The following is a 25,960-nucleotide window of genomic DNA, read 5'->3' on the forward strand; positions in this document are numbered from 1 at the left end:
TATATTGATTAAGGTTCACTGGTGGTGCATTTGTGTCCATCTGTTGTGTATAATACAGAATATAGATGCTCACATCAAGCCACACATCGTCGCTGTTTGACCACGTTGCTGCTGCAGTCGCATCCCACCCTCCTCCTCCTCCTCCTCCTCCTCCTCCTCAGCACCGCCCCCCCCAGGCTCAGCTCACACCCCACCTTGGATGCAGCGCCAACAGCCGCACAGCAACCGGAGCCACAGAGCCGTGCAGTTTTTACCACATCACCCGCCAAAATACCACCCGAACAATGACACTAATAGCCAGGTTAAACCAACGCACCGTTATTTGACAACCTCCGACGCGCACCGCTCTTCCTCTTCGACTCTCCGTGTGGTAAGTGCTCAGCTTCAGCACCACATTGTGCACAATGTAACGCAATGGTGTAGAATCACTGTTGTCATGCATGCATTTTGAAGTAAATGCAGTTTTGAATTGCTTTTGAAAGGATATTTGGACAGTTTTAGTGATTTACTTGTGCTGCAGCAGACCTCACTGATTGAGTCATTGTCAGTGAAAGTTGTCACAGGAAGTGAAAGGGTGCATGCATTGTCTTGTCTCTTCCATGCTGGGTATTGCGTGTGATGATGAATGTAGAGCACATACTGTAAGCATATTATTTTCATAAGCATATTATGCAGCACGTGGCATGCTGAGGTGTGAGATTATATCAGATGGCAGACACAGGAGGAGTGCATACGTACGCAAATGTCTGTGTTTTTGGATGGGAGTGAGGTCAACCTATCTGGTTTTGGTTTTGGTATTGTTGACACATGCAGCAGTTAAGCTCCGAGAATAGCGTGACTACTTCTACTGGCTTTGGGAAGGCAAGCAGGCACTTTTTTGGCTCATTTTGAAAAAAAAAAAAGGGGAGAAAGAGGATAATTATCCATGTGCTTAACTCTTGAAATCCAATGTCTGACTCCCACTTGATCCTCTGTGTAATCCATTGAGAACTGAGAACTGGGAAGAGACTCAAGCTGTGGAAAGCCATTTTTCCAATCATTTCATGTACCCAATGAATGGAGACTGGTGTTTTTTTTTATACAACTGTGATGGTGCCAAACACAAACACACTAGCATGTGTTTGAGGATACATGGCATCAGATAAAATGGCTACTTTTAAAGGCCAGGCTTCCATCAAAGAGAATATGGAGTATGCACATATGTGATGGCATTTCTTTGATCAGATCAGTGGAAAAGGGCAAAGGCAAACATGCATGGCGAGAATATTGCGTATTGCCGCATGTATGCTTTAGCCTGTTGAGGGAGGGGTAAGTCAACAAAATTGTATGGGGGCGCACATCAGAAAGGGGTCAGAATCATTTTGTTTTTGGATCTACTTTTTTAAAAAGCTTCTTGTGACCTTTTTTTGCAAGGACTTGCAACAGTACCCCTCCCCCCAAAAAAAAATCAATTCTAAGAGTCTTTTTTTAGACACACAAAGGTGACCTCTGGACTTCACCATACTGATATTTGTTGTATTTATTCTCATTTTTGGTGGTATGAAAGCAAACCATATAAAATAAAGGTGGACTTTCACTTTCAATTAAGTCCCATTTAGGAATTGCAGCTATTTCATGCAGATGGCTGCCATTTTTCTGGTACTCAAATATTTTTTTTTCTGAAAATGCATTAGCAGCCATTGTCACATGACACATGATGTAATATGCTTCGGACATGAGTTTATTTCACCTATCCGCATACACAGGGGTGTGTGTGCACTACTGTACACCCCAGCCAAATGGGAGGTGTGTGGGGGGGGGGGGGGCAAAGGAGGGTTGCATGTGTCACTTGACCGCATTAGTCACCAGGGAACGCAGCCATGAGTCAGGAAAGCGTTCGGCCTCATCCATCACCCTTCTCTTCTTAACCCACTTTCCCTCCATTCCACTCTGACTTTTATTTCAAGACCCCTGCTGCTGCTGCTGACCGAGTGACTTTCCCTCACTTCCTGTGATGAACACAACAAAACACTAAATTCATCCAAAAAGAAATGCATGCCTGTTGTGTTTATTGTTAATGTGCATACTCTATATAATTTTGATGCCGTGGGAATTGATGCAAATGCAAAAAAAATGTGGAATAACTCCATCTTGCCTTTCCTGCCATATGGAGGATTTTTGACTAGCATTTTTATGTACGCTAAGTTCTTCTTAACAGCTGTGCTGCTGTCATATAGAGGAGCGGCCCTGCCATCATCTTTGATCAGTGTTTTTCAGCCTTCAGTGGCCCTTTTTGTATAGAGGATCTTTGCATATTGCAGTACGCCCTTAAATACAGCCGATACTTAACTCCTGTCTGTATATAGAGGATCTGTGATGAGTGTTTTTTGCAGTAAGACCGGCCCTGTCATATAGAAGATCCGTGACTTGCATTTTTGTGCAGATCCTTAGCTGCGGATCTTTGACGAGTGTTTTTGCAACAGCTTCTTAAAAACAGAAAAGAGCATCGGTGATATAGAGAATCTTTGACTTCAATTTTTATTGTGCAGCAGGTCCTTAAAAGAAGCATAGTAGCCCTGTTATAGAGGATCTTTGACTTGCATTTTTTTGCGTGCAGAAGAGTCTGAAAACCAACAAAGCCCTTTTGTCGTATAGAGGATCTTTGACATTTTTTTCGCAGCAGTAGCTCCTTAAAAACAGCATAGTACTCCTGTAAAATGGAGCAGCATTTTTTGTGCGGCATGTTCTTAAAAAAGAAGAGCTCCTGTAATATAGGATCTTTGACTAGCATTTTTATTTTGCAGCAGGACCCTAAAAAAAGCAGAGTGCTCCTGTTATATAGGATCTTTGACTAGCATTTTTATTTTGCAGCAGGACCTTTTAAAAAAGCAGAGTGCTCCTGTAATATAGGACCTTGACGAGCATTTTTATTGTGCAGCAGGACCTTAAAAACGGCACAGAGCTTCTGTGATTTAGAGGATCTTTCACTTGCATTTTGATTGTGCAGCAGGTCCTTAAAAGCAACAAAGCAGCCCTGTCATATAGATGATCTTTGACCTGCATTAGTTTTGTGCGGAAGAGCCTCAAAAACAGCAAAGCGCTTTTTGACGTGTTTTTGCAGCAGGTCCTTCAAAACAGCAGAGTGCTTCTGTCATATAGAGGATCTTTGACAAGCATTGTGCAGTAGCATTTTTGACTACCTTCAAAAACCCCCCACTTCCTGTTGCTGTCCCAATACTTTTGTCCCTGAACGTGGGGTATCGATTTACCGCAGAGATGAAAAAGTCTGTATTGCTAGCTCAGCTGTGCGGGGATTAGTGTGTAAAATAGGGCCGAGCAAATTGAGCGTTTAAAATGATACACCCCGAGCGAAGGGATTTGATGATTATCATCAAGGAGGCTCAATTCCAAACATTTCCTGAGAAGAGTCATCCGTTTTAGTGCATCTTTGTGGCCGCTGCAGCACAATTCTTGACGATTATCATAATGGATGAAGAATAGCTTGGATAATGTTTAAATACAGGTCAGTCCATTGGTTGGGACACATGTGAAGCCCTCTAGACATAAAATAACAGCCCTATAGTCTCCTTTTAATTTGTATTACCCAATACAGTAGGCATAATAACAGTAAGTAAGCCATTTAAGACATAAATAAATGCATAAATTGTTGCTGATTTACTCCCCCGTCTGTGAAACACATTTCTAGTATATTCCAGCATCCATTTTTTTTATAATTACTCCTAATCCACTACAGGAAGTGATGCTGTTTTTGCTGGGAAATAATCCAGTTTGAAAATAATAACATTACACAAAGCGTCCTCAATTTTAACACGACTATAACGTCGCATGTCAAATCCATGGCGGTTCTTCTGTACCTATTCATCTTGAATCATCCTCTCCTCCCACCTTTTCTTCTCTTTCTTCTATGTGAGAGCAGATGTATTCTGTTGATCTCTCATGACTGGCAGACTTTCTCTATCTGTTCCCTTATCCTCATTTCCTCTGTTCACTGCGCACCAACCGACCCCCCCCCTTGCATCCACTACTGTTGGCTTCCAAAACAGCAAAATCTTCTTATATCGCAACCCTTCAAACAGGAACAATTGATGTATTTTTGGAGCAGTCAGCATTTTGGTGACAAGCGGCAACAGAAGCCCATTTCCTTTTAATTTCTAAAGACGTATTAAGGGCAAATTCACTCTACAGTATATGTATTATTTATGACATCCTGCAACAGGAATGGGTGCTGTAGCATAAAGAATGTGTGCACCGGTCCGTACAAATTGTGTATAAAAAGTGTTTGCAGACGCTCAGATGGTATTGTTTGGCTTTTTAAATAACACCGCCTGCATCGCTGAGGTGTAAAGTGACGTTTAAAAAGGTCATTTTCACATCATGTACGGTAGACGTGCTACAATGGTGTTTATGCTATGATTATGATCATTTATGAGAACAGTAAACATGAGCCCAAATATGATTCCAGCCTAACACAGTAGACAAATAGCAGCTGACAAGTTTGGCCAGGCAACAGCAGGCCATGACTGGAGATGTTTGTTCAAGTGCACCCTCCTCGCCAGATGACCTTTCTGCTTTTTGTTGTTCTGCATAAAAAAATTAATCTGACTGACGTGAGTAACTTATGTCCTCCATTGTTGTTCCCTCAGCCCCACTACAGCGTTCCTGCCCCCTCCTCCACACCAGCGGGACCATGATGCTCAGTAGCTCCGTGGAGGTCCCCAGCCCGGGCGGGCTGAGCACCCTCAGCGGGCTGAGCGTGGCAGCTCGGAACGTGGTGCGCTCCTCCAGCATCTCGGGGGCGATGTACAACCTGGAGAAGAGTCCCAGCGGCGGTGGTGGTGGCGGGGGTCCCGAGACGACGTCTCTGGCCGGCAACAAGAAGCGGCGTTCCAGCCTGGGCGCCAAGATGGTGGCTATCGTGGGCTTGTCACAGTGGAGCAAGAGCACGCAACAACTAAACCAGCATGGTCAGTGTACTCTTTGACTATTTATCTTCAGCCAAACACTTCATCCTTTTTAGCACCTTAGACTTCATCATCTGTGGGTCACAGCGACCTTTTCCTTTTCCGCCGTTTTCCTCTTTCTCACTGTTACCATGCTCTCTCTCTTTGTCCCCCTTTCCTCCTCAACATAACGTTTGCAGTATCAGCTTGTACTTATGAAGAAGGATGATCATGATTTGGGCGTGATTTGTGTCCTGCGGGTATAATTATAGATATCATGCTGGTGCAGTAGAGCTACTTTATACCTCAGACGTCAACACAAACCCACTCACTCCTGGTGGGAAGGAGGAAAACTAGTCATATGCTGAGGTTTCATAGTTTCTTACGTTTGAGAAGGCTCCATACATCCTATTTGTGGAAGAGCAATGCACTTTATTAATTCACTTCATCACAAAAACCAGGGAAAATTAATTTGCTTCATTAAAAATGGTGTTTATTAAAAACACTGTTTCCATACATATGCAAAAAGTATGGGGCCATACAAACAAAGATATTGAAAATGATGATGAAAAGGTCATTTTCAATATTTACTTTTTGAAAAATAACGCTGAAAGGGTAATTTCAATATATATTTTGTAATAATAATGATGAAAAGGTTATCTTCAATATGTATTTTTCTGAAAAATAATGATGAAAAGGTAGTTTTCAATATATTTTTTTTAGCAAAGTAATGATGAAAAGGTCATTTTCAATATATATTTTTGAAAAATGATGCCAAAAAGTTCATTTTCAATATATATATTTTTAATAATAATGATATGAAGGTAATTTTAAATGTATATTTTTTAAAAATAATGATGAAAAGTTCATTTTTAATATAAATATATTTAATAATAATGATGAGACGGTAATTTTCAATATATATTTTGAATAATAATGATAAAAAGGTAATTTTAGGAGAATAAAGTAGTAACATAAGAAGATAATGTGGTTGCCCCAAACCAACAAACTGATGAACACTAAGAACCTAGGATGAACACTAATAGGACCCTTTGTAGCATTTTTATTGGTATTTATTTACACCTTTTGAGTCTGTATGGAACCTTTTTTCTTGCTCTACAGTCCAAACTTTGTTGTCTTCGGTCATCTTCCAGACACCAGAAAGTAAAGTTGAAGCTGTAATACCAAATCCTTGGTCCCGTTCCTTTGAAACGCTCTCTCTCTCCTCCATGAGATGGAATGGAGTGGAGGCGTGACAATGAGGCGTGTGCATGTCCAACACACATTAGCAGTGCCAGCGCTAACAGAGTCACCATATGTCTACCAGGCCGTGTAAACAGGAACACATGCTGTCATTCACATGTGAACGTGCAAATCAATTCCTTGCATTGTAACCTGTGCTTGGTCCATCACGTGTTGGGACGATATTGCACGGTGGGTCTAGGGAGGGTTGTCGATACAAGCGCCACGGGAGCTTCGGGCCCCCTTCACCCCATGCTGGTTTACCTCTGTGCTCATGTTGATGAAGGCAAAGTAAGGATGAGGAGGCTCGGAGGGGCTGAGGATGTGAAGAAAAGGAAGAGGGGGGTGTCTAAATTTAGATGTTCTCAGCTGCTAGGAGAACATATCTCGCCTGGAACTAAATCACAGGATCGTGTACCCTTCTTCACGCCCTTATACCGTATAGCTCCCCTTTGTTGGAGTGCTTTCTATGGAAGAGTATTCCGGAATATTGTGATTTTAGACCCCTTGGTGGAGATTTGTTCTCTATCCGATGTCCTATATCCCAAAAGTACTACCGTCAAGGAGGTGTTCTGTTATGTAATGGCATGATTTGATGTTTTAGTTTATATTTAGATGAATCTTTCACATGAAAAAGCATCAGGATTCCATTTATGTGCTGCAAAGGCTGTTTATTGAACAAGGCTAAATTGTTTTCTCAATGCTAAAAATGGGGACTTAAAATGACGTGTGCCCCCCGCCCCCACCCTCATCTTCTTCCTGCGCTCAGTCAATTTCAATCAGGCTTCTTTTTGACCTTCCTTGCTGGTGCTCATTAACGGTCAAATCTGCTCTGTTGTCAGGGCGCCACGTTTTGAATGGCAGGCTCATCGATTGGCTGACGGGGGGCGGTCGAGGCGGCCTTGGGGTCTCGGCTCCCCCTCCCCCCCCTGCAGCACTTTCTGTGCTTGGTTGGACAGCCGATAGGCAATAAGCCACAGGGTTAATTGGTCATTGGGGTCTAGTACACTGAATAAACACAATATTATATTATACTAATTATACTACATTACAGCAGCAGAAAGGTGGTTTAGAAAAATGAAATAAAACGATGGAAAACTTAGTAGAGGAAGAAGGATACCACAGTGTCTGATATCATTTATCCTGAAATAATAATTTATTATTAGTTTTTAATTATTTTTTAAAATATCAATATTATATATTAATTATTATCCTGAACCTATTTATTTATTTATACCTATTTATTTGTTATTATTTAATGACGACACAATGTCTGATATCATTTATCCTGAACCTATTTATTTGTTATTATTTGATAACTACAACAGTGTCTGATATCATTTATCCTGAACCTATTTATTTATTATTTAATAACTACAACAGTATCTGATATAATTTATCCTGAACCTATTTATTTGTTATTATTTAATGACGACACAATGTCTGATATCATTTATCCTGAACCTATTTATTTGTTATTATTTAATGACGACACAATGTCTGATATCATTTATCCTGAACCCATTTATTTGTTATTGTTTAATGACTATAACAATGTCTGATATGATTTATCCTGAATCTATTTATTTGTTATTGTTTAATGACTACTGCAGTGTCTGATATAATTTATCCTGAACCTATTTATTTGTTATTATTTAATGACTACCGCAGTGTCTGATATGATTCGGGGCATTTTGGGATTGAAACCATCAGCTGAATGAGTTGACTCGTGCTGGCTGTTTTATATTCAGGTTAATTGACATGAACCACTAAAGCAAGGCATTACATTGGCAAGTATGTATATTGCCTATCTCCTATCTCTCAGCGTGTTCTGCTTGGAATATTACCTAATGACCCTTTTTTTTGTCGACGAGGCATATTTTTTTACTGTATAATCTCACTCGGGACACTTAACCATTACAGGCATTATTGCTTGGTCAGTGAAGTAGTCTCTCACCGTATTATACTGGGAGGCGTTCATTCATGTAGATAAAGAAAATAAGAAAATGTAATATGATGCAAAGTAAACACAGTCGAAGCTGAGGGGCGTGGCCTGTAACACACCTGAACCCGCAGTCCTCCTTTCCTCATTGATCCAAAGTAGGTCCGACATGTTCTTCAAGACAAGAGTGTGTCTGTTTCAATGAGCTCCATGCATGATTTGCTGCTTACATAACACGCGTTGCATCACAAATCCATGCGTGCAATGTAAACACGTCCCGGGTGCAGTCCATGTTCGGGTCCTAATTCAAGGATTTGTTACGGGCCAGCTTTGGGATGACATTTTTGTTCTGCCTGTGGTGTATTTATTGCCTGCTATTATTAGTCTCACTCACCCAAGGAAGGCACGTATACAAAGCATTTCCACGGATTTTGAGGGGTGACTCACTCCTCCGCCGAGCCCGGTTTTATCTCCTGTGTGAGCTTCATCGCTTCATCCATGACTGCAAACGCAGAGCTCGCAGGAGGGGCGCCCCTCTGGGGACTGAGCACACCAAAGCAGTGTTAGATTAATAATGGAAGGATTGCCGTAGTGGGAATATATGCATGCATATATATGTATGTAAGTGTACGTGTATATGTGCATTTATTTGGCAGTGTGTCATCTCACTCCACCCACTCGGCAACCAGGCTCTTCTTCACATTCCATAGTTTTTTATTTCCTTATTGGCATGTTTACTGCTGTGGATGTATAGTGGCACAAGTATGCTTCACTGAGACATAAAAGCAGCGCATTTATCAGTTTCCACTCTCATGGAATACCTTTTTATACCTTAAGTTGCAACCCCAAATGTCACCTTTTTAAAGATTATTATATGCACAAAGTGCATTTTAGGTGAATTTATTCAGTCATTTTATTAAGCAAATGGGGAACTGCATGCATACAAATAATGCATAAATTAACATGACCAACCTGCCAGTTGGGAATCACTGATATAGAGTATCTCTGACAGTAAGTGCTTGAAAGCAGCAGCAGTGCTAATGTAATATAGAGGATCTTTGACTGACTGGTGTTTTTGCAGTAACAAAACAAACAGCATTTTTTCAGAATAGATGCTAAAAAAGAGCAGAGAGCTTCTGTAATATAGAGGATCTTTGATGATTTATTGCAGTAGGCTCTTAAACAACAAACTGCTCCTGCCACATAGCGGATCTTTGACTACCGTTTTGCTGTAAGTACTTAACAACAGCAGATCGCTCCTGTCATATAGAGGATCTTTGACTGGCGTTTTACTGCAGGTACTTAAAAACAGCATTGGTCGGTGCTTAAAAACAGCATTGTTATAGTAAATGCTTTAGAACAACAGAAAGCTCCTGTCAATAGCGGATCTTTGACTACCGTTTTACTGCAGGTACTTAAAAAAAGCATTGGTTGGTACTTAAAAACAGCATTTTTGCAGTAGATGCCTAAAACAGCAGAGAGCACCTGTTATATAGAGGATCTTTGACGTTTTATCGCAGTAGGTTCTTAAGAAACAAACTGCTCCTGTCACATAGCGGATCTTTGACTGCAGGTACTTGCAGGCTGCAGGTACTTAAAAACAGCATTGGTCAGTGTTTTTGTAGTAGATGCTTTAAAACAACAGAAAGCTCCTATAACATAGAGGATCTTTGACTAGTGTTTTGCTTCAGGTGCATCAAACAGCATTTTTTTCAATAGATGCTTAAAACAGCAGAGAGCTCCTGTAATATATAGGATCTTTGGTGTATTATTGCGGGAGGTCGTATACAGGAAGCTGTTCCTGTCATATAGAGGATCTTTGCCTCGCATTTTGCTGTACGTGCTTAGAAATGGCATGAGGAGGAACTTTGACTAGCATTTTTGAAGTCAGTGCTTAACAACAGCAGAGTGCTCCTGTCACATCGAGGATCTTTGGCTCGTGATTTTCACAGCAGGGTGGTATTAGTATTCATACAGTTGTAGTTGCAGTTTGTAACAAGTCTCTAAAAACAGCGGCGCTACTGTCGCAGATGTTTTTGACTAGTGTTTTTTGCAGTCGGCCCTCCAGCCCAGTCCTTAACTTGTGGCCCACGGACCCATGTGGTTGTAATAAGAACTGACCCAGAACCAGTTTAGATGTAGTTTTAGATAAAACCCGCAGCGGGATGCTGCAAGCCCCAAATAGGGTAAAAAAAAAAGCCAACAATAATATCCTTAATTCCCCAAAGAGTACGGCAAATAGTCAAGACGTCAATACCACTGTCCTGACCTCTAATTACAAAGGGCTGCTTCACTGTGTCCTACTTTTTCTCTCATTCTGAGTCATCCTTCTGGCAGCAGCGCTCTCAGTGATTAGTTGGTGCTTTTCAGGGAAAATCTCTTCATTAAGATGACTCAAGTCTTGCTTGGTCTGGAACCATCACTGCCTCACAACACGCCGTCTGAGGCATCACAGTACGTCTCTGGGTGGAAGGCATTCACAACTTCACGTTGTATGTGTTGTGTGTGGAATGTGTTTGGTGACATGTGTTGGTGTCATTGTGGGTTAGTGTGTTGTTGCTTTTGCATCAACATGGGTTAGTGAGTTGTGCATGTGTGTTGGTGTCTTGTGTGTATGCATGTATGGGTTATATCCAGGGTTATATCCAGTATTTTGACTCGTGAGTTGCATTGAGTTAACAAAATTTCTCCGGGGGGGGGGGCAGGACATATATTTAACACACACACAATTTTATGCTTATAATTTTCCTTGAGGACTGCATGGCGCTCAAGTGGTTAGCATGCAGACCTCACAGCTAGGAGACCCGAGTTCTCTCCGGGTACTCCGGTTTCCTCCCACATTCCAAAAACATGCTAGGTTAATTGGCGACTCCAAATTGTCCATAGGTATGAATGTGAGTGTGAATGGTTGTTTGTCTATTTGTGCCCTGTGATTGGCTGAAGACAACTGGGATAGGCTCCAGCACCTCCCGGTTATGTTGTATGTGTTTTGTTAATGACGTTCAATAAATATCGGTACCCATAATTATCGGCTGATATTGTTATTGGATTTTTCCAGATCATAAAAACCCGATATAAAAAATGCCGTATAAAACACTTATGTGTTAATTCCACCACAGGAGATATTTCAAATAAGACGTATCGGTATCCGTATCGGCTGATATCAGTATCGGAAATTAAGAGTTGGACAATATCGGTTTTCTGCAAAAAAGCCAATATCGGACATTCCTAGTTTTTGTGTATAATGTGTTTGGGTTTGTGGCTTGTACATGTGGGGGTTAGTGTGTATTGCATGTTTGCGTGTGTGTGTGTGTGTGTATTGGTGTACCAAACCCATGACACACAACATACACACTTACCTGTGTCGTTCCTGAGTGAAAAACACCCTTGAGTGGTTGGTGTATTGAACAAACAACACACACACACACACACACACACACACATGCATGCATTCCCCCCCCAGCCAATGTAAACAAACAGACAGACTTATGCTGCAGTGCAGGAAAGTCCACATGAGCCGATGTTGCTTCTGAAAGTCCAAATGCCATTTTCCTCTCCAGTCTGCGACATGTTGAAATCATCATCATCATCTTTCCGTTAACCTTTTAGTGCCATTTCTGTGAAAAGACGGGAAGAATGAATATGATGAAAACATTAGTCAGCTCTGTTTCTTCTCATCAAGCATCAAGCCTCCAGTTGGGGAAATGACTTCTGAATTAGATTGCCCCCCCCCCCCTCCGCTTGTAATTAATTGACATTAGGCAGAAGCCTGTGCCGCATATTAACTCACGGGCAGACATCCTGCCGCACATGGAGGTTCTCCATTAGTAGAAACCATTTCCCATGCGTGCAAAAGGCTAATCACTTCTCACCGGTCACCAGGGTCGTCCCTTGAGATCTTCCTGTTCTCCGTATCACACAGGAGGTGCCTTTTGAACCCCTCATGCACCATCATATCACTGCAGGCATCATCGAGCACGTGTTTACCGGTCTGGAGATGCTGGGAGCAGCAGCGTGGAGTTGCTAGGCTACCAGCAGAAGCTACCGGAAGATGTAGTTACTTGCAGTCAGCTGTCCTGTTGTCTTATTTTGTACCTCCATTTTTAAAATGGCATATTTTTTGTCTTGAGTTAATTGGTTATATTAATTAGTATACAAGAGAAGCGGTTGGTTTAACTAATTATGGACTAAATTAAAGTCCTTTATGACTAATGACTAATGATTAATATATTTGATATATATTTAATATATCATAAAATGTTTGTCACATTTTAATCTTTTTTAATTTTCAGTTAATTTGTCAGATTTTGAACTAAATTAAAGTCAGAAATATACACGATATTTAAATGTACATGAATGTTTCTAATTTTTCTAGACATTTTGTAGAAATGAATTTAAATTTTGTACAATTTTAATCAGATCAGGTGAATTACAAATAATCCATTTTTTAAATTTGAAACAAAATTTTGGTAAATTTAAGGGAATTTATTGAAAAAAATCAATTGATTTTTTTCACATATACTGTAAATTTGTACTTATATTACATTCAATGTACATAGAGTAAAATATGTGACATTATATCATTTAAGTAAAATAAACTGGACATTTTGCTTCCTAAAGTATATTTAACTAGGGATGTCCAATATTGGCTTTTTTGCAGAAAACAATATGCCGATATGGTCCAACCCTTTCCTGGTCCTTTGCAACTTTTGCATCAGTTTTTCCTTTTTCACTTCTTCCCAATCAAGAAAAACGCTCAAGCGTCATTTTCTTCTTACGTAAGCGTAACGCATTCATCTATAAATAATCTCTATTTTTACTCTCCACCTTGAAGCCGCCGTCTTTTCAGGGCTCCAAATTTAGCAAGGCGGCCCCAGCAGTGAAGACGCCGCCACAACAAAAATCTTTCATCGGCCGACACCCGTGCTTGGTTACTGTTGCTATGCATGGCGGCTCGCTGCCGTCACCGGTGCATCCAATTGGCATGTGGGTGCAGCCGGGGAGGCTAAAAACAGCATTCCATATTACGGCACATAATGAGAAAAGGCTTCATCAGTGTTCTCTCCAAATGTCAGAGCAGCTTTAATGAGCCACTGATCCCCCCCCCCACTCACACAAAATACGATGCGTGGGGCTTTATTCTCACAATTGAAGCGACTCCATTGCTTCCATGTGACTTGTTATCTAAGATGTGGGTTGCACTTCATACCTTTTATGTGCACAAAGTTTGCCTGTCATCACACTGCATGCTTCCTGCTATCTTGCCAGTCTCCTGGGATGACTTAGCCCTGGTATCATAGTGGAGCCATCAGGAGACAATTAAACAGCCTCCCCTCTAGCTTATGTAATGTTTTTTAGCACTTCAACCCCGCACAGATTTCATGTCTGACGAGCACTAATTACCGTGTGTGTTTACTTGAGATGAATACAAGGGAGTAGAACTGCAGGGAAAAGTAAAAAAAAAAAAAGTGCTTATTTGTTTGGTTTGGATGGGACATGCTGTTACATGTTAAGCTATTGTATGTCACCGGCACTAAATAGCATGGGTTGTCCAAAGTGCTGCCTGGGGGTCATTTGCAGCCCAAAAAATTACAAATCTGCATTAATAATTACATGAAAGAAGTCCTCCCATTCCATGTGGAAGTGGTACATTTTCGGCTTCTTTTTAAACCAGTTCTTGAGTGTCCAGTAAATACATCAGAGGCTAACAAGTTAGCTTGCTTGCTTGCTAAAGGTTAAAGGTTGTGTTCCTGCAGTGATCCTGTAGCCTGCACATTCCAGTTGGGCAAACAATTGCGGTGTAAACAATTAATAACAGGAGTCTAAAGATGGCTATTTGGGTGTTATTTCACATCTACAGGGCTCTAATCATGCTAAAGATTATATTTAGAAATATTTACAATGTATTTCTTTGCTCTAACTAGTAATATAGAATCCTACTGTGTGGAAATTCACTTATCGCAGTCATGGAACCAATTAACCGTGATAAACGAGGGATGACTGTATCTCTATTTTTCCATTGATGGAATTATTATTTTGAGGTATTTGTGGTTACATATTCCGTATTCTTATTATTAGGGAGGTCCAATAATCATTGATACGATATCAGTATAAAAATGTATATCGGTATCTTATTTTTTCCCAATCATGAAAATCTATATTGAAAAACACATTTGTGTTCATTCCACCATGTTACACATATTGCTATCGGCTGATATCGGTATCGGAAATTGAGAATCGGACTGACTCCAAACAGGAAGTGAACAAAGATGCAGGAAGCTGCAGGATTTCATGATGCCATCTATCGTGTACAACACAAAGCTAATACAGCCTAGCACGTATTGACCTACATCGGATTGGTTTGAGCGCTTTTCATGCTGAAAATGTATCAAGTGGCCCCCGCATCCTTCAATTTTTCCGTATGTGGCCCACGGTGGAAAAAGTTTGAGCACAGCGTGTTTACAGGACGAGGAGACAAGGAGCTAAAGATAAAAATAATAAGCACTCTAAGTGACATGAAGGCAAGGCTCTCCGAGAGGGGAAAGGCTTATGAGGGGAGCATGTCGGCCGGGGCTCTTGGTGCAATGCAGACTGTGTTGCCATGGTAATGGGAAAGGGGGGGAGCGCAGAGTAGGGGGGGATTAAAGAGGAAGGAAGGATCACTGCACCTTACTGGGGGCTGTTTTAATGAGAGGGGAGGGTCCGGCTGGTAAATGAATATGAAGTTGAACGCTACTTGATGCATGGTGGTGGAACGCTTACAATTGCAATATAACCTTATTCATTCTAAAATATTGTACAAAGTGTGTGTGGTTTAATTGAGGGCTGAGCTTGTCTCCATGGCGCCAGCGGTCTCCAGGTGGTCCGGGTGGGTTGTCATAGCAGCGGCAGCGAAGTTTGGGAGCACGCCTCGTAGCCCCCCCGTCTCCAGAAAAATAATCCTCACTTTTCTCTGCTCAGCCTCCTCCACGGTGTGGCGTTGTCATGGTGATGAGGAGGATGCTTAATGAGCTTGGAGGGCTAATGAAGTGGCGTCCATGTTTTTTTTTTATAAATGTGACAGTTTGTGCATTCTCTCCTTAAAAGTCTTCACTGGGCTGCAGCGCGTGGGCACCTATAGACGAGGAGGACGTGCCGCCGCTTCCTATTGTCATCACGTCTGCACCACAAAAGGGAAGCTTTGTTATCCGGTGTTTAACATGCAGTTCAGGATTGAAAGCGCTGCTCACGTTGCACATACGTTCCAAAGGATTAGCATTTTTGTACGTGTGGGCATCCATAAGCTGTATCTAGAAGAAAGAAAGAACTCTGGAGGGTTTTTTTTTTGATGCTGATGCTGCATGAGCACATCCTTTTATCAGAGATATCGAGTGTCATCACAGGAGACGATTCTGCTGCTGTTGCTTTATTAAAGCTGGGAATAGCTCTTACAGTCGCCATTGTCAAGCATGCTGAAGACATGTCACGGCATTTAGCAGATCATAGCGTCAAAGTGCTAGTATCCTTCACAAACTTTAACGACAGAATATTTTCTTACAGTAATTTTACACTGGTTATGGATGTCCGGTGTTAAAAAAAACAATATGTCCAATAATTATCTGTACTGAGTGGCTTTAGGATTCCTCATTTAAGGAACATATTTGTAGTTAGAGCTTAATAAACCTGTTTACAACCTTCTAATGATGGGTTTAACATAATTAGAGCCCTCCAGATATTAAATAACACCCCTATAGTCACTTTTACACTACTATTACCCAATATATTGGACATAAAAGTTGCGTTTATGTGTTCTTGTGCAAGGGGAGATGAGTGGGGGTGAACAGGAAGTGACATCAGGGGTTCAGAGTTGAGTTTTTGCTTGGCATAGTTTAGGGATTATTGTGCCCGTTGTGAGATAATTCAAGAATACATATAATTATCTTAAATATGCATATTTTTGGACTAATAATAGGTTGAATTCCAAGATAAACCATTCAACCATGGTCATGACAGAAAATGTGCTTGGCATTCTCATGCAATTTTTATGCAAATTCCAATTTCTAGTTCTTAAATCTGCTGCTTCATATTTGACTTCCAACTGCATTCTAAGATGATTTTAAAAAGTCTTCCTTTTCAGATGGCGGCACCAAGAAGCTCCGCAGCACAATCCGACGAAGCACGGAGACCGGCATCGCCGTGGAGATGAGGAACCGGGTGACGCGGCAGGGCAGCAAGGACTCCACAGACGGCAGCACCAATTCCAACAGCTCCGATGGAACGTGAGCGTCCGCCTCGTGAAAATGCTTCTCATAACACCGAGCCCACGCTGACATCCCGGCCTTTTTTCAGGTTCGTATTCCCGACCACGCGCCTCGGGCCCGAGAGCCAGTTCAGCGACTTCCTGGATGGATTAGGCCCCGCTCAGATTGTCGGGCGGCAAACATTAGCTACACCTCCCATGGGTAAGCCACCAGCAGAGTGGACCGAGTACTTTTTATTCTGCTCTAGTTGTTCTTACTGCACATTTTGATTTGCTTGTAAGTTTAGTCTTTACGCCTCTATAGACACGCTTCTATCTATCAGTGTCCTCATAAAAAGGGGTTGTCTTATATTCTGCAGGCTAATATGGTATAGGATCACACACACAAAATAGTACATATTAAACTATATATATGTGTATATATATGAAAAGCAGGATTTGCTACACATATTAAAGTACATATCATACTGTATACATAACACTAACACACAATGCAATACAAATATATAGACTTTTTTTTAGCATGCATAGGTATGTTAATGCATAATTATAATGAATAAAAAGATGGTATTACAAGAAAAAAGTCTTAATTATACTAGACATTGTTTTTATATTTTACTAAAATTCTGTGTAGAACTGTAATTTTATGAGAATAAACATAAATATTTTTTAAATGCATATATACGTGAAAGAATATGTGAAAAGCATGATGTATCCAATGTGAACTGACGTATGCCAATTTATATTTGCATTTTATATTAAAAATATGTATAAATATAGGCATAATCTAAAAAATACACAACCCATGTCATTTTCTTGTAACACCCTAATTTTCCCTCAGTTTTTTTTTTTAAACTATACCCCCATAAGCAAACTATGAGATTCTAAGCACCAAAAAGAAACAGGGAGTTGTAAAGGTGAAAAGCACCTTAAAGCACAAGGAGAGTGCGTATAAAGTTATTGTGCATGGAATATAGGATATATGGATATAGCTCAGTAAGGACACACACAACTCTATGTTTCCCTCTAGTGGTAAAAAAGGCAACGCGCATAAAGCCAAGCTTCTTGCAAAGACCTCTGGATGAGGATTTTCTTGGAAATAATAATTTAAAAAAATCTTTCTGCAGGGGACGTCCATGTTGGCATGGTGGACAGAGGAGGTCAGCTGGAGGTGGAAGTCAACCAGGCCAGAGGCTTGATCCCCAAACCAGGATCCAGGAATATACCCGGTATATATATATCAGCGGGCACCTTTTAGTTTTCATGATTTTCTTTCATTTGTATTTTGTATTCTTCTTCTGCCACATGTAGCGACCTACGTGAAGGTGTACGTCCTGGAGAATGGAGTGTGCTTGGCGAAGAAGAAAACCAAAGTCGTGAAGAAGAACCTTGACCCCAGCTACCAGCAGCCTCTGCTGTTTGATGAGAGTCCTCAGGGCAAAGTCCTCCAGGTATTTCACTCCTTTTTAATACAATTGTATACAATTATTTTTATTCGTACAAAAACACAAGAAAAAGTCCATGTACTTGTAATATTACAAGAATGAACTCATATTTTGAATATAATTTTTACATTTTGGTGTAAGTATAAAAAATGTGGAATTGAAATAATTTAAAAAATTGTATCAGGTAATTTGAATTGACTTGACAGACAGATTAAAACAATTTAATCTTAATGGGAGTAAAAATTTTATTGCATTCATAAATAAAATATATTTATGTTTATTCATTTTTTTTGTGCTTATTGTTATTATTTATATTGTTAATAACCATATTATTTTATATTGTATTAGTATTATTATTAATCATATTATTTATATTATTATTAGCTATTATTTTATATTATTGTTTATTAAATAAAAATATTATTTCTACTATAATGCAATATAATAAATATATATTTAATCATGCAATTTTATGGGAATTATGTACAAATATTTATCTTTTTATTGAAGTCATAAACATATAAATGTAAGGTAGCCACCAAACAGTATGACCACAGTAAAACCTTAAATTATTGAAGAAAAAAAGTTGTAATTTTACCAGAATAAAAATGCAATTTTAATAATAATAATAAAAGTAATTTATTTGAGTAAACAAAATCATTGTACTGTGTACATGATACTGTATTATACCTTAAAAGACTATAGAAGGATACTGTTTACGTACCCTTGCATAACAAGCCATCAACCTTATTGTCCTGGTCCGTAGGTAATAGTGTGGGGTGATTACGGGCGTATGGACCACAAGTGCTTCATGGGAATGGCCCAGATCCTGCTGGAGGATTTGGACCTCTCCGCCACAGTCAGCGGCTGGTACAAGCTGTTCCCTACCTCCTCTCTGGCAGACCCGAGCATCGGACCCCTCGCCCGGCGCCTCTCTCAGTCGTCGCTGGAGAGCGCCACCAGCCCCTCGTGCACCTAAGCTGAGTCATTCAAGCGCCGGTACTGTACATACCACTCCAGACTGTCTCTCCAAGAGCTCCACGTCCATCACGCACATTGCCACCTAGCGAGTATTAGTTCCAAGAAGTCATCGCTGCGGCATATTTGACCCCAAAACGTAGCATTTCCCCCCCCTTCCCACTCCCCACCATGCTTCACGGTGCCATAACCTTCATTCAAGGTTCCACAGTTCCATACTTTCTAAACTCTCTATGCCAAACTAAGAAACTTTATTTTTTAAAACCAAAGCAATCCTTCTTCTTCTTCTTCTTCTAGTCGTGTAGATGATCTAGTAGAACATTATAGCGTATGGATATGTAGCAGAGCCAATGAAAGGTGAGGTAGCAACACTGCTATTGTTGTACAGGGCAGGGCTGACTATATCTAGATATGCATACAGTAAAACATACATAAGTACAGCATATACAGTATAGCTTGGTGGTTACACAATTCCTTGTGTTCACGTCTGTATTGGCTGCATTCTGCATGTTTGCTTGCAACCTTTTGTAGACCACTCATTTAGCCTTTGACCAATGTAATATAAGAGAGTGCCGCTTTATTTCCACTGAAGGGCGTTGGATAAAATATCAAACACTTGCCTTGAGCACAAAAGGGATGCTGGGAAATACACACGGCTTCATATGAAAGGTCTCCTATTATGCAAAATGGATTGTTTTAATGATGTTCCAACCGTAATATGTTCCCCCAGAGCCTGTTTCGAACCTCCAAATGGCAGCAGAATATATCATCTCCGTCACTGTTGAGAGAAAGAGGTGCTTTGGAGTTTTTTTGGTGGGGGGTTTATTATATGATTTGCTACACGTCTTAAAATAGAGCTCTGACAACCTGAAGGCAACATTTCCTTCCTCATGGACATGAGCTTGCCCAGTGTGTATGCTAAACATTTTGTGGGAGGAAAAAAAAACAAAAAAAAAACAGGCTTCGCTACACATTTAAAAATAAAACTTAGACCTCTGCTAGCCTGGTTTTCATGGCATCAAAACTCCTTCCTTGTGGACATGATCATGCCCTATATGAATGCCCACCACTTCATGGAAGACTGATTTGAAAAACTAAAATAAACAAGGCTTCGCTACACATATTAAAATAAAGCCTTGAGCTATGCCAACTGTGTTTCATGACGACACGAAGGCAAAATTTCCTTCCTCATGGACATAAGCTTGCCCCATTCATGGACAGTAGCTTTGTGGGGAAAAAAGCAAGGCTTCGCTACATGTCTTAAAATTAAAACTTAGACATCTTGAAGAATAAAACCTCTTCCTCGTGGGCATGCATGATCATGCCCTGTGTAAATACCTACCACTTCATAGAGCATAGCTTTGAAAAAAACAAAACAGGCTTCGCTACACATATTAAAACAAAGAGCTATACCAACTGGTTTCATGACATCATGAAGGCAAAAACTCTGTCCTCATGGATGTGAGCCAAACTCTGTACAGACTAAGTTCATGTGAAAAAATACTTTAGTACAAAAAAAACAGGCTTCACTACACATCTCAAAATAAAACTTCTGCCAGCCTGGTTTTCATGACATCTTGAATAACAAAACTCCTTCCTCGTGGACATGATCATGTCCTATATAAATTCCTACCACTTTATGGAAGACAGCTTTGAAAAATAAAACTAAACAAGGCTTCGCTACACACATTAAAAAAAAAAAAAGCTTTGAGATCTGTCAACTGGGTTGAAGGCAAAATCTCCGTATTCATGGATGTGAGCCTAGCTTGTGTATAAGCTAAGAACTTTGTGGACAGTAGCTTTGCAAAAAAAGCAGGCTTCGCTACACATCTTAAAATAAAACTTAGACCTCTGCCAGTCTGGTTTTCATGACATCTTGAAAAACAAAACTCCTTCCTCGTGGACATGATCGTGCCCTATATAAATTCCTACCACTTTATGGAAGACAGCTTTGAAAAATAAAAACAAACAAGGCTTCGCTACACATATAAAAAAAACCCTTTGAGATCTGCCATCTGAGTTGGAGACAAAATCTCCGTACTCATCGATGTGAGCCTAGCCTGTGTATAAGCTAAGAACTTCATGGACAGTAGCTTTGCAAAAAAAGCAGGCTTCGCTACATGTCTTAAAATAACCTTTACAGCTTTGTAAGGCAAGTAGCATAATACGGGACCTTTTATAAAGGGTGAATGTGCTCCCCAGGCAGGAGGGAGTATCACTCGCATCTTTTTCTGTGAACCAACGTTTGACTTTCTCAGCATGGGAGGGAATAAGGAGGCCTCACACCCACACTTGATACCAATGACCTTTAACCCTTTCTCGACTGATGCGAAAAGTACAGATGTTTGATTCGGGTATAGATTAGCGTAGGTTTCTTTTCCATACAGCACTTTATTGTAAAATAATATTCTCTCACATACTTCTATGCTGTTTCGCTATGTGGTTCTTTTCATTGAATGCCAGCATGGAATTGTATCTGCACGTTTGTTTATTTATGATTATTATTTTTGCTTCATTTGTTGCTTTTTTTTCATAGTTTTTGAACAACAACAGGGCAGTTTAACTTGTAGCACTTTCTCAAAGATGAATTCCACACATGAAAAGGTGTAGCAGGAAGTTCAATGTAGTTGTTTTCCGGGAAAAGAAAACAAAAAAAAGGAGGAAGCTATTGACGTTTACTGTTATCTATGGAGTGACTGAAGAGTTAGCAGTGCATGTTGTTACTAAAGTACATTCCGCTGATGAGCACCAAGTACGCGTTTGCATTTCTACTTCATTCCTCTTGGAGGCTTTTTATCCTCACAGCCAACAAAAGTCTCACTGATTTCAATTTTATTCACCTATAATATTGTATGGTGTTCTATATATATATATATATATATATATATATATATATATATATGTCTTTTTGTGGACAGCTGGCATGATGATGTAAAATAAGTACAAATACTGTATTTGCACACCAATCTTTTTGTGATTCCTAAAAAAAAATTCCACTTTAACCCCCCCCATCCAAATCCATGTTCACTGCTGAATGTTTACTCCTTTGCAAAAAAAAAAAAAAAACAAAGAAAAAAAAAATTGACATTAATGGCAGTGTTTTGGAGCTTTTCCGACAGTCTTTGCTTGTGTGGTGATCCCTTAAGACAAGAGAAGTGGAGAAGGAAACAACTCAACTTATTTATCAGCGTCTTTTTGAATCCCGCAACCAAAAAGCAACGTGAAATATAAAATTGCCTTTCTTCAACGTGAGGTGTGAGTGTGTGCAGCGACTAACGAGAGTGAGGACTGGACGAGTGTAGAAGTGAAGGATAGAGATGGAGATATTTTCAATGAAGTCAAGATGGGTAAAGGATGCACGTTTGGGGGATATGAAGATTTTTTAAAAGATTTCTATCACTTCATTATCATGTGTTGCTGTTTTTCTTTCCTGAGATGAAAGTAGTTGAAGCCTGTGTGGTAACGTTTTGAATGTGAAAGCACTGAAATGGGAGGTTTTTGGGTTTTTTTTTTTTTTGAAGTAGGGGTGTCCAAAGTTTGTGTTGTTTGGGGGCCATTTTGATACATTTTGTGAGGTAAAAACGCTACAACCAATCCAATGTAGATCTATAGTCATCCTTTTCTTCCAGCTTATCAGGGTCCGGGTTGTGGGGCTGCATCCTTAGTTGGGAAGCACAGACTTCCTGGTTTTTAGTTCCACTGTGCCCCGAGGTCAAACCCTTGGAACCTCGTTTTTTTGTTGTTAATTTGTTCCAAAATGTCGGAATTGCATCAAAAAAATTTTGATTACATCCCGGAGAGAAGGAATTTAACTTTCTTTTGGCCCCATGGCGTGTTATTTACCAACAGTGAGCAATGCTGAGGATGGTTTGTCTAAATATTTGAAACACACCAAAGTTTACATTTAGAATAAGCCACAATAATAAAACAGATGTAGGCCAAACTTTTCCCCCGTGCTGCTCACTGAGACTTCCCCAGGCCAGCTGGGGGGGGGGCATAATCCCTCCATTGTGTCCGAGGTCGACCCATTGGAACATCGTTAATTTGAAATCTGTGAAAACCAAGGTGATTTTCGCCTTAGGAATCTGTTCCAGACACCCAAAACGTAACAAAACATACATTTTAGGGAGAATAATTATACTTTTACGTGCATAAAACAATGTGAAATAGTAGTAAATGACAAACGGATTCAAAGTTATTCCCATACGTCCTGGAGAGATCCAATTCAAGGGTGTTTCTCACCTTCTTTAGTGAATTGGTGGCACTTGCAACATTCCTTGGCCCCATGGTGGGCTATTTAGCAGTCGCACAATAACATTGTAGCCACTCCAATTCACGGAACGACACAGGACTGGGGAAAAACTGACCGAATCATATTGGTTTTAATTGTGGATTATGCCAAGGGACAGACACCAAAAAAAAAAAAAAAGTCCCCGAGCGCCCTTTGGACACCCCTGACGTAAAGCTTTGTACCCCTCGATGAAGATTTCTTGTTAATGTGAGGTTTGAATGTCCACAGCTACCATGTTGCGTGCAAAAAAACAAAAACGTACTGTATCTTCAATCAACCTGTTGCAAATGTATTTTATTTTTGTAAGCAGAGAGGCGATATTGCGAGGAGGTCGTGTCTAAGAAGATGAGGGCTTGTTCAGTTTACAATGGCCTTATTATTATTATTATTATTATTATGATTATTGTTATTGTAAAAGAGACATCAATGCTTCACTTTATTGTAGCACACAAAGTTTTGACAAATGTATTTTGCTTGAAATATTGTTACTGGAGTTCTACATCCAATATCTATATACTATATATACAGTATGTGTGTAAATGTAGAGTTTTATGAATGTATTTCTTAACCAGTGTACCTTTTATGTCTTTTACTTTTACAGTACTGTCTTTTTAGACTACTACTTGTACTCTACTGTATTATTTGTGTATTCCCTTGAAGAAAACAGCTCAGTGAGTGAAATGAGCATGAATTAACTCATTAGTTATTGACATATCTGAACCAAGTATCAGGCTGATAGCATTTGACTTTTGTACATGATATTATTTACCGCATGGTTACGCTGATTATTCTTGTATTTCATTGTCCATCACGTGGAGTCATTTTTCGGCGAGGAGGCGGATTAAGTTGCCTAGTGACAGGAGATTTTGAAGAGATGCAAAGAATCCGCATAAAAAAATCTGTAGCTTAAATAGGGTTTCTGGGAACTTTCCATGTGAAATTTTGCTGAGGAATTATTGGAATTTAATATACTTAAAATTGTATTGGGAAACAAGAGGAACCGGTGGGGATAATTTGTAAAAAAAAAAAAAAAAAGCATGCAAACTAATAATGCAATATAAATAATAATAGTATTTTTTTAAATTCAACATCAATTTTAAAATGTTAACTTTTACTTATATAAAGAATAAAGTTCTACATTTTATGAGGGAAAAAAATAGTACATTCACGAGAAAAAGTCGTAATATTACGTGTCATTACGTGAGTTTTTGTCTCTTGTACGTTTATGACTATATTCTTGAAATCTCAGATTATTTTAATACCCTGTCATAACAGGCATTTTCTGAGGCTTTATTCTCGTGAATTTATGACTTATTTTCTTGATAATTTACAACTTTATTCTAGTGAATTTGTCACTTTTTCTTGTGAATTTGTAACTTTTTCTTGTCAAATTACAACTTTATTCTCGCAAATTTGTGACTTTTTTTTACATTAATTTACGACTTTATTCTTGTGAATTTATGACTTTTTTCATTAATTTACAGAAAAAATTATTGGAAATTTACAACTTTATTCTGGTGAATTTATGACTTTTTCTCATTCATTTACAAATTGTTTTCTTGTAAACTTAGTTCTCAAAATATATATTTTTTTAAAAAATGCGGCACTAATTTAACGTCATAGGAATACTACTACCACTTTAGTAATATTATTAATAATAAAATAATAACAATAATTATAATAGTAGCTATAAAATATGACATTGAAATATAGTAGAAATAATTGACTATTACTAGTACTAACGAAATGCTAATACTTGAAGTAAAAGTAATAGAACATAAATTTTTAAACATTTTGACCAACTCAATTTGCTTTAATGTGAATACCTGCCGAATGAGTATTATAAATGAAATAAAATCCAAACAATTCCCACGGAATGTTTTCCCAGAATGATGCAACCCTAATCTTAAAGTAGCACGAGCTTTGGCTTTTATTTCACAGGCAATAACGATTGACTGTAGCCTCTAACAGTGGCTATACTTCAGAGTTGTGTGGCGGACAAATTAAGACTTCCAATCCCATTTTGCGGCACCTCAGGCAGGAACGATATCTGCTATTTGTACTTCCTTTATTGCCAATGTAGCAGCTTTCATGTGAACAGGAACAGACATGATGTTTGTTTCTTTGTGTCACTTTAAGTGTCAATTTGTCTTCATCCATGTTGCTAAATGTTAAAAATCACAGCACAGGTTTCCTAAGTAGCCATCCTAAGACCCCCCCCAACCACACTTTCTAGGTCAATTTCCCAAGCCAGCAAAGCACAAGTGTCCCTGAATGCAACAGGACAAAAAAAGTTGATTAAAGAAACACAAGCACACACACACACACACACACACACAACACAAAGTTGAACCTTGATCCACATTGCTGGTGGTCCGCTCTAAACAGGCCTTATAATATTACCTTTCCACTGAGGTGTTTGCAAAAAAAAAAGGACAGCGTCACGTGGGTGGATGCATTTTAAGGCAAAAATCAAGCGAGAGAAGAAAAAAAAAAAAGGGAGAAGCTGTAATTTTCTACCCGTGCTTTGTAAATGTTTTCTATGTGCAGTATTTGATAATGTAAAACTGGTATTTTTGTGGTTTGTACGCTGCAAAATTGATGACTTACGGTGCACGTAATTTTTTAAGAAAACAACACAAACTGAGGGGTACACACACACACACACACACACACAAACAAAAAAAAACATTTCCGATTCAGAAGCCTGTATTTGCATGCCCTTTGACCTCTGGACGCAAAGTCATTAAAGTCAAGTTGAATCACAAATCCTGTTTTGTGTGTATCTTATGTTCTGCCGGGGGCGGAGCCACCTCAGCACACCTGATGTCAATCATCATCAGGCCTTCATAAGGTATGTTGCCAGATCATTTCCTGGCGGTA

General features: G+C 39.5%; 1 protein-coding gene across 1 annotated transcript; it reads left to right on the forward strand.

Moving 5' to 3' along the window:
- Positions 1–189: 189 nt before the first annotated feature.
- On the forward strand, positions 190–25,846 carry rims3 (regulating synaptic membrane exocytosis 3). The gene is made up of 7 exons (XM_058047826.2): positions 190–370; positions 4,644–4,964; positions 16,241–16,382; positions 16,453–16,565; positions 17,491–17,592; positions 17,675–17,814; positions 18,575–25,846. The coding sequence occupies exons 2-7, from the start codon at positions 4,688–4,690 to the stop codon at positions 18,785–18,787; spliced, it is 987 nt and encodes a 328-aa protein (XP_057903809.1). The 5' UTR covers positions 190–370; positions 4,644–4,687; the 3' UTR covers positions 18,788–25,846.
- The last annotated feature ends 114 nt before the right edge of the window (positions 25,847–25,960 follow it).

The sequence above is a fragment of the Doryrhamphus excisus genome, linkage group LG7 (genome assembly GCF_037039965.1).
Source record: "Doryrhamphus excisus strain RoL-2023G ecotype Guam linkage group LG7, RoL_Dexc_Guam_v1.1, whole genome shotgun sequence".
In the NCBI taxonomy this organism is placed as follows: Eukaryota; Metazoa; Chordata; class Actinopteri; order Syngnathiformes; family Syngnathidae; genus Doryrhamphus; species Doryrhamphus excisus.

What these genes read in the sequence shown, in the direction of transcription:
- rims3 (XM_058047826.2), top strand. Translation starts at nt 4,688, where the DNA reads ATGATGCTCAGTAGCTCCGTGGAGGTCCCCAGCCCGGGCGGGCTGAGC. An exon ending in AGGATCCAGGAATATACCCG is followed by an intron (nt 17,593 to 17,674) that starts GTATATATATAT and finishes TGCCACATGTAG; the next exon opens with CGACCTACGTGAAGGTGTAC. An exon ending in CTCAGGGCAAAGTCCTCCAG is followed by an intron (nt 17,815 to 18,574) that starts GTATTTCACTCC and finishes CCTGGTCCGTAG; the next exon opens with GTAATAGTGTGGGGTGATTA.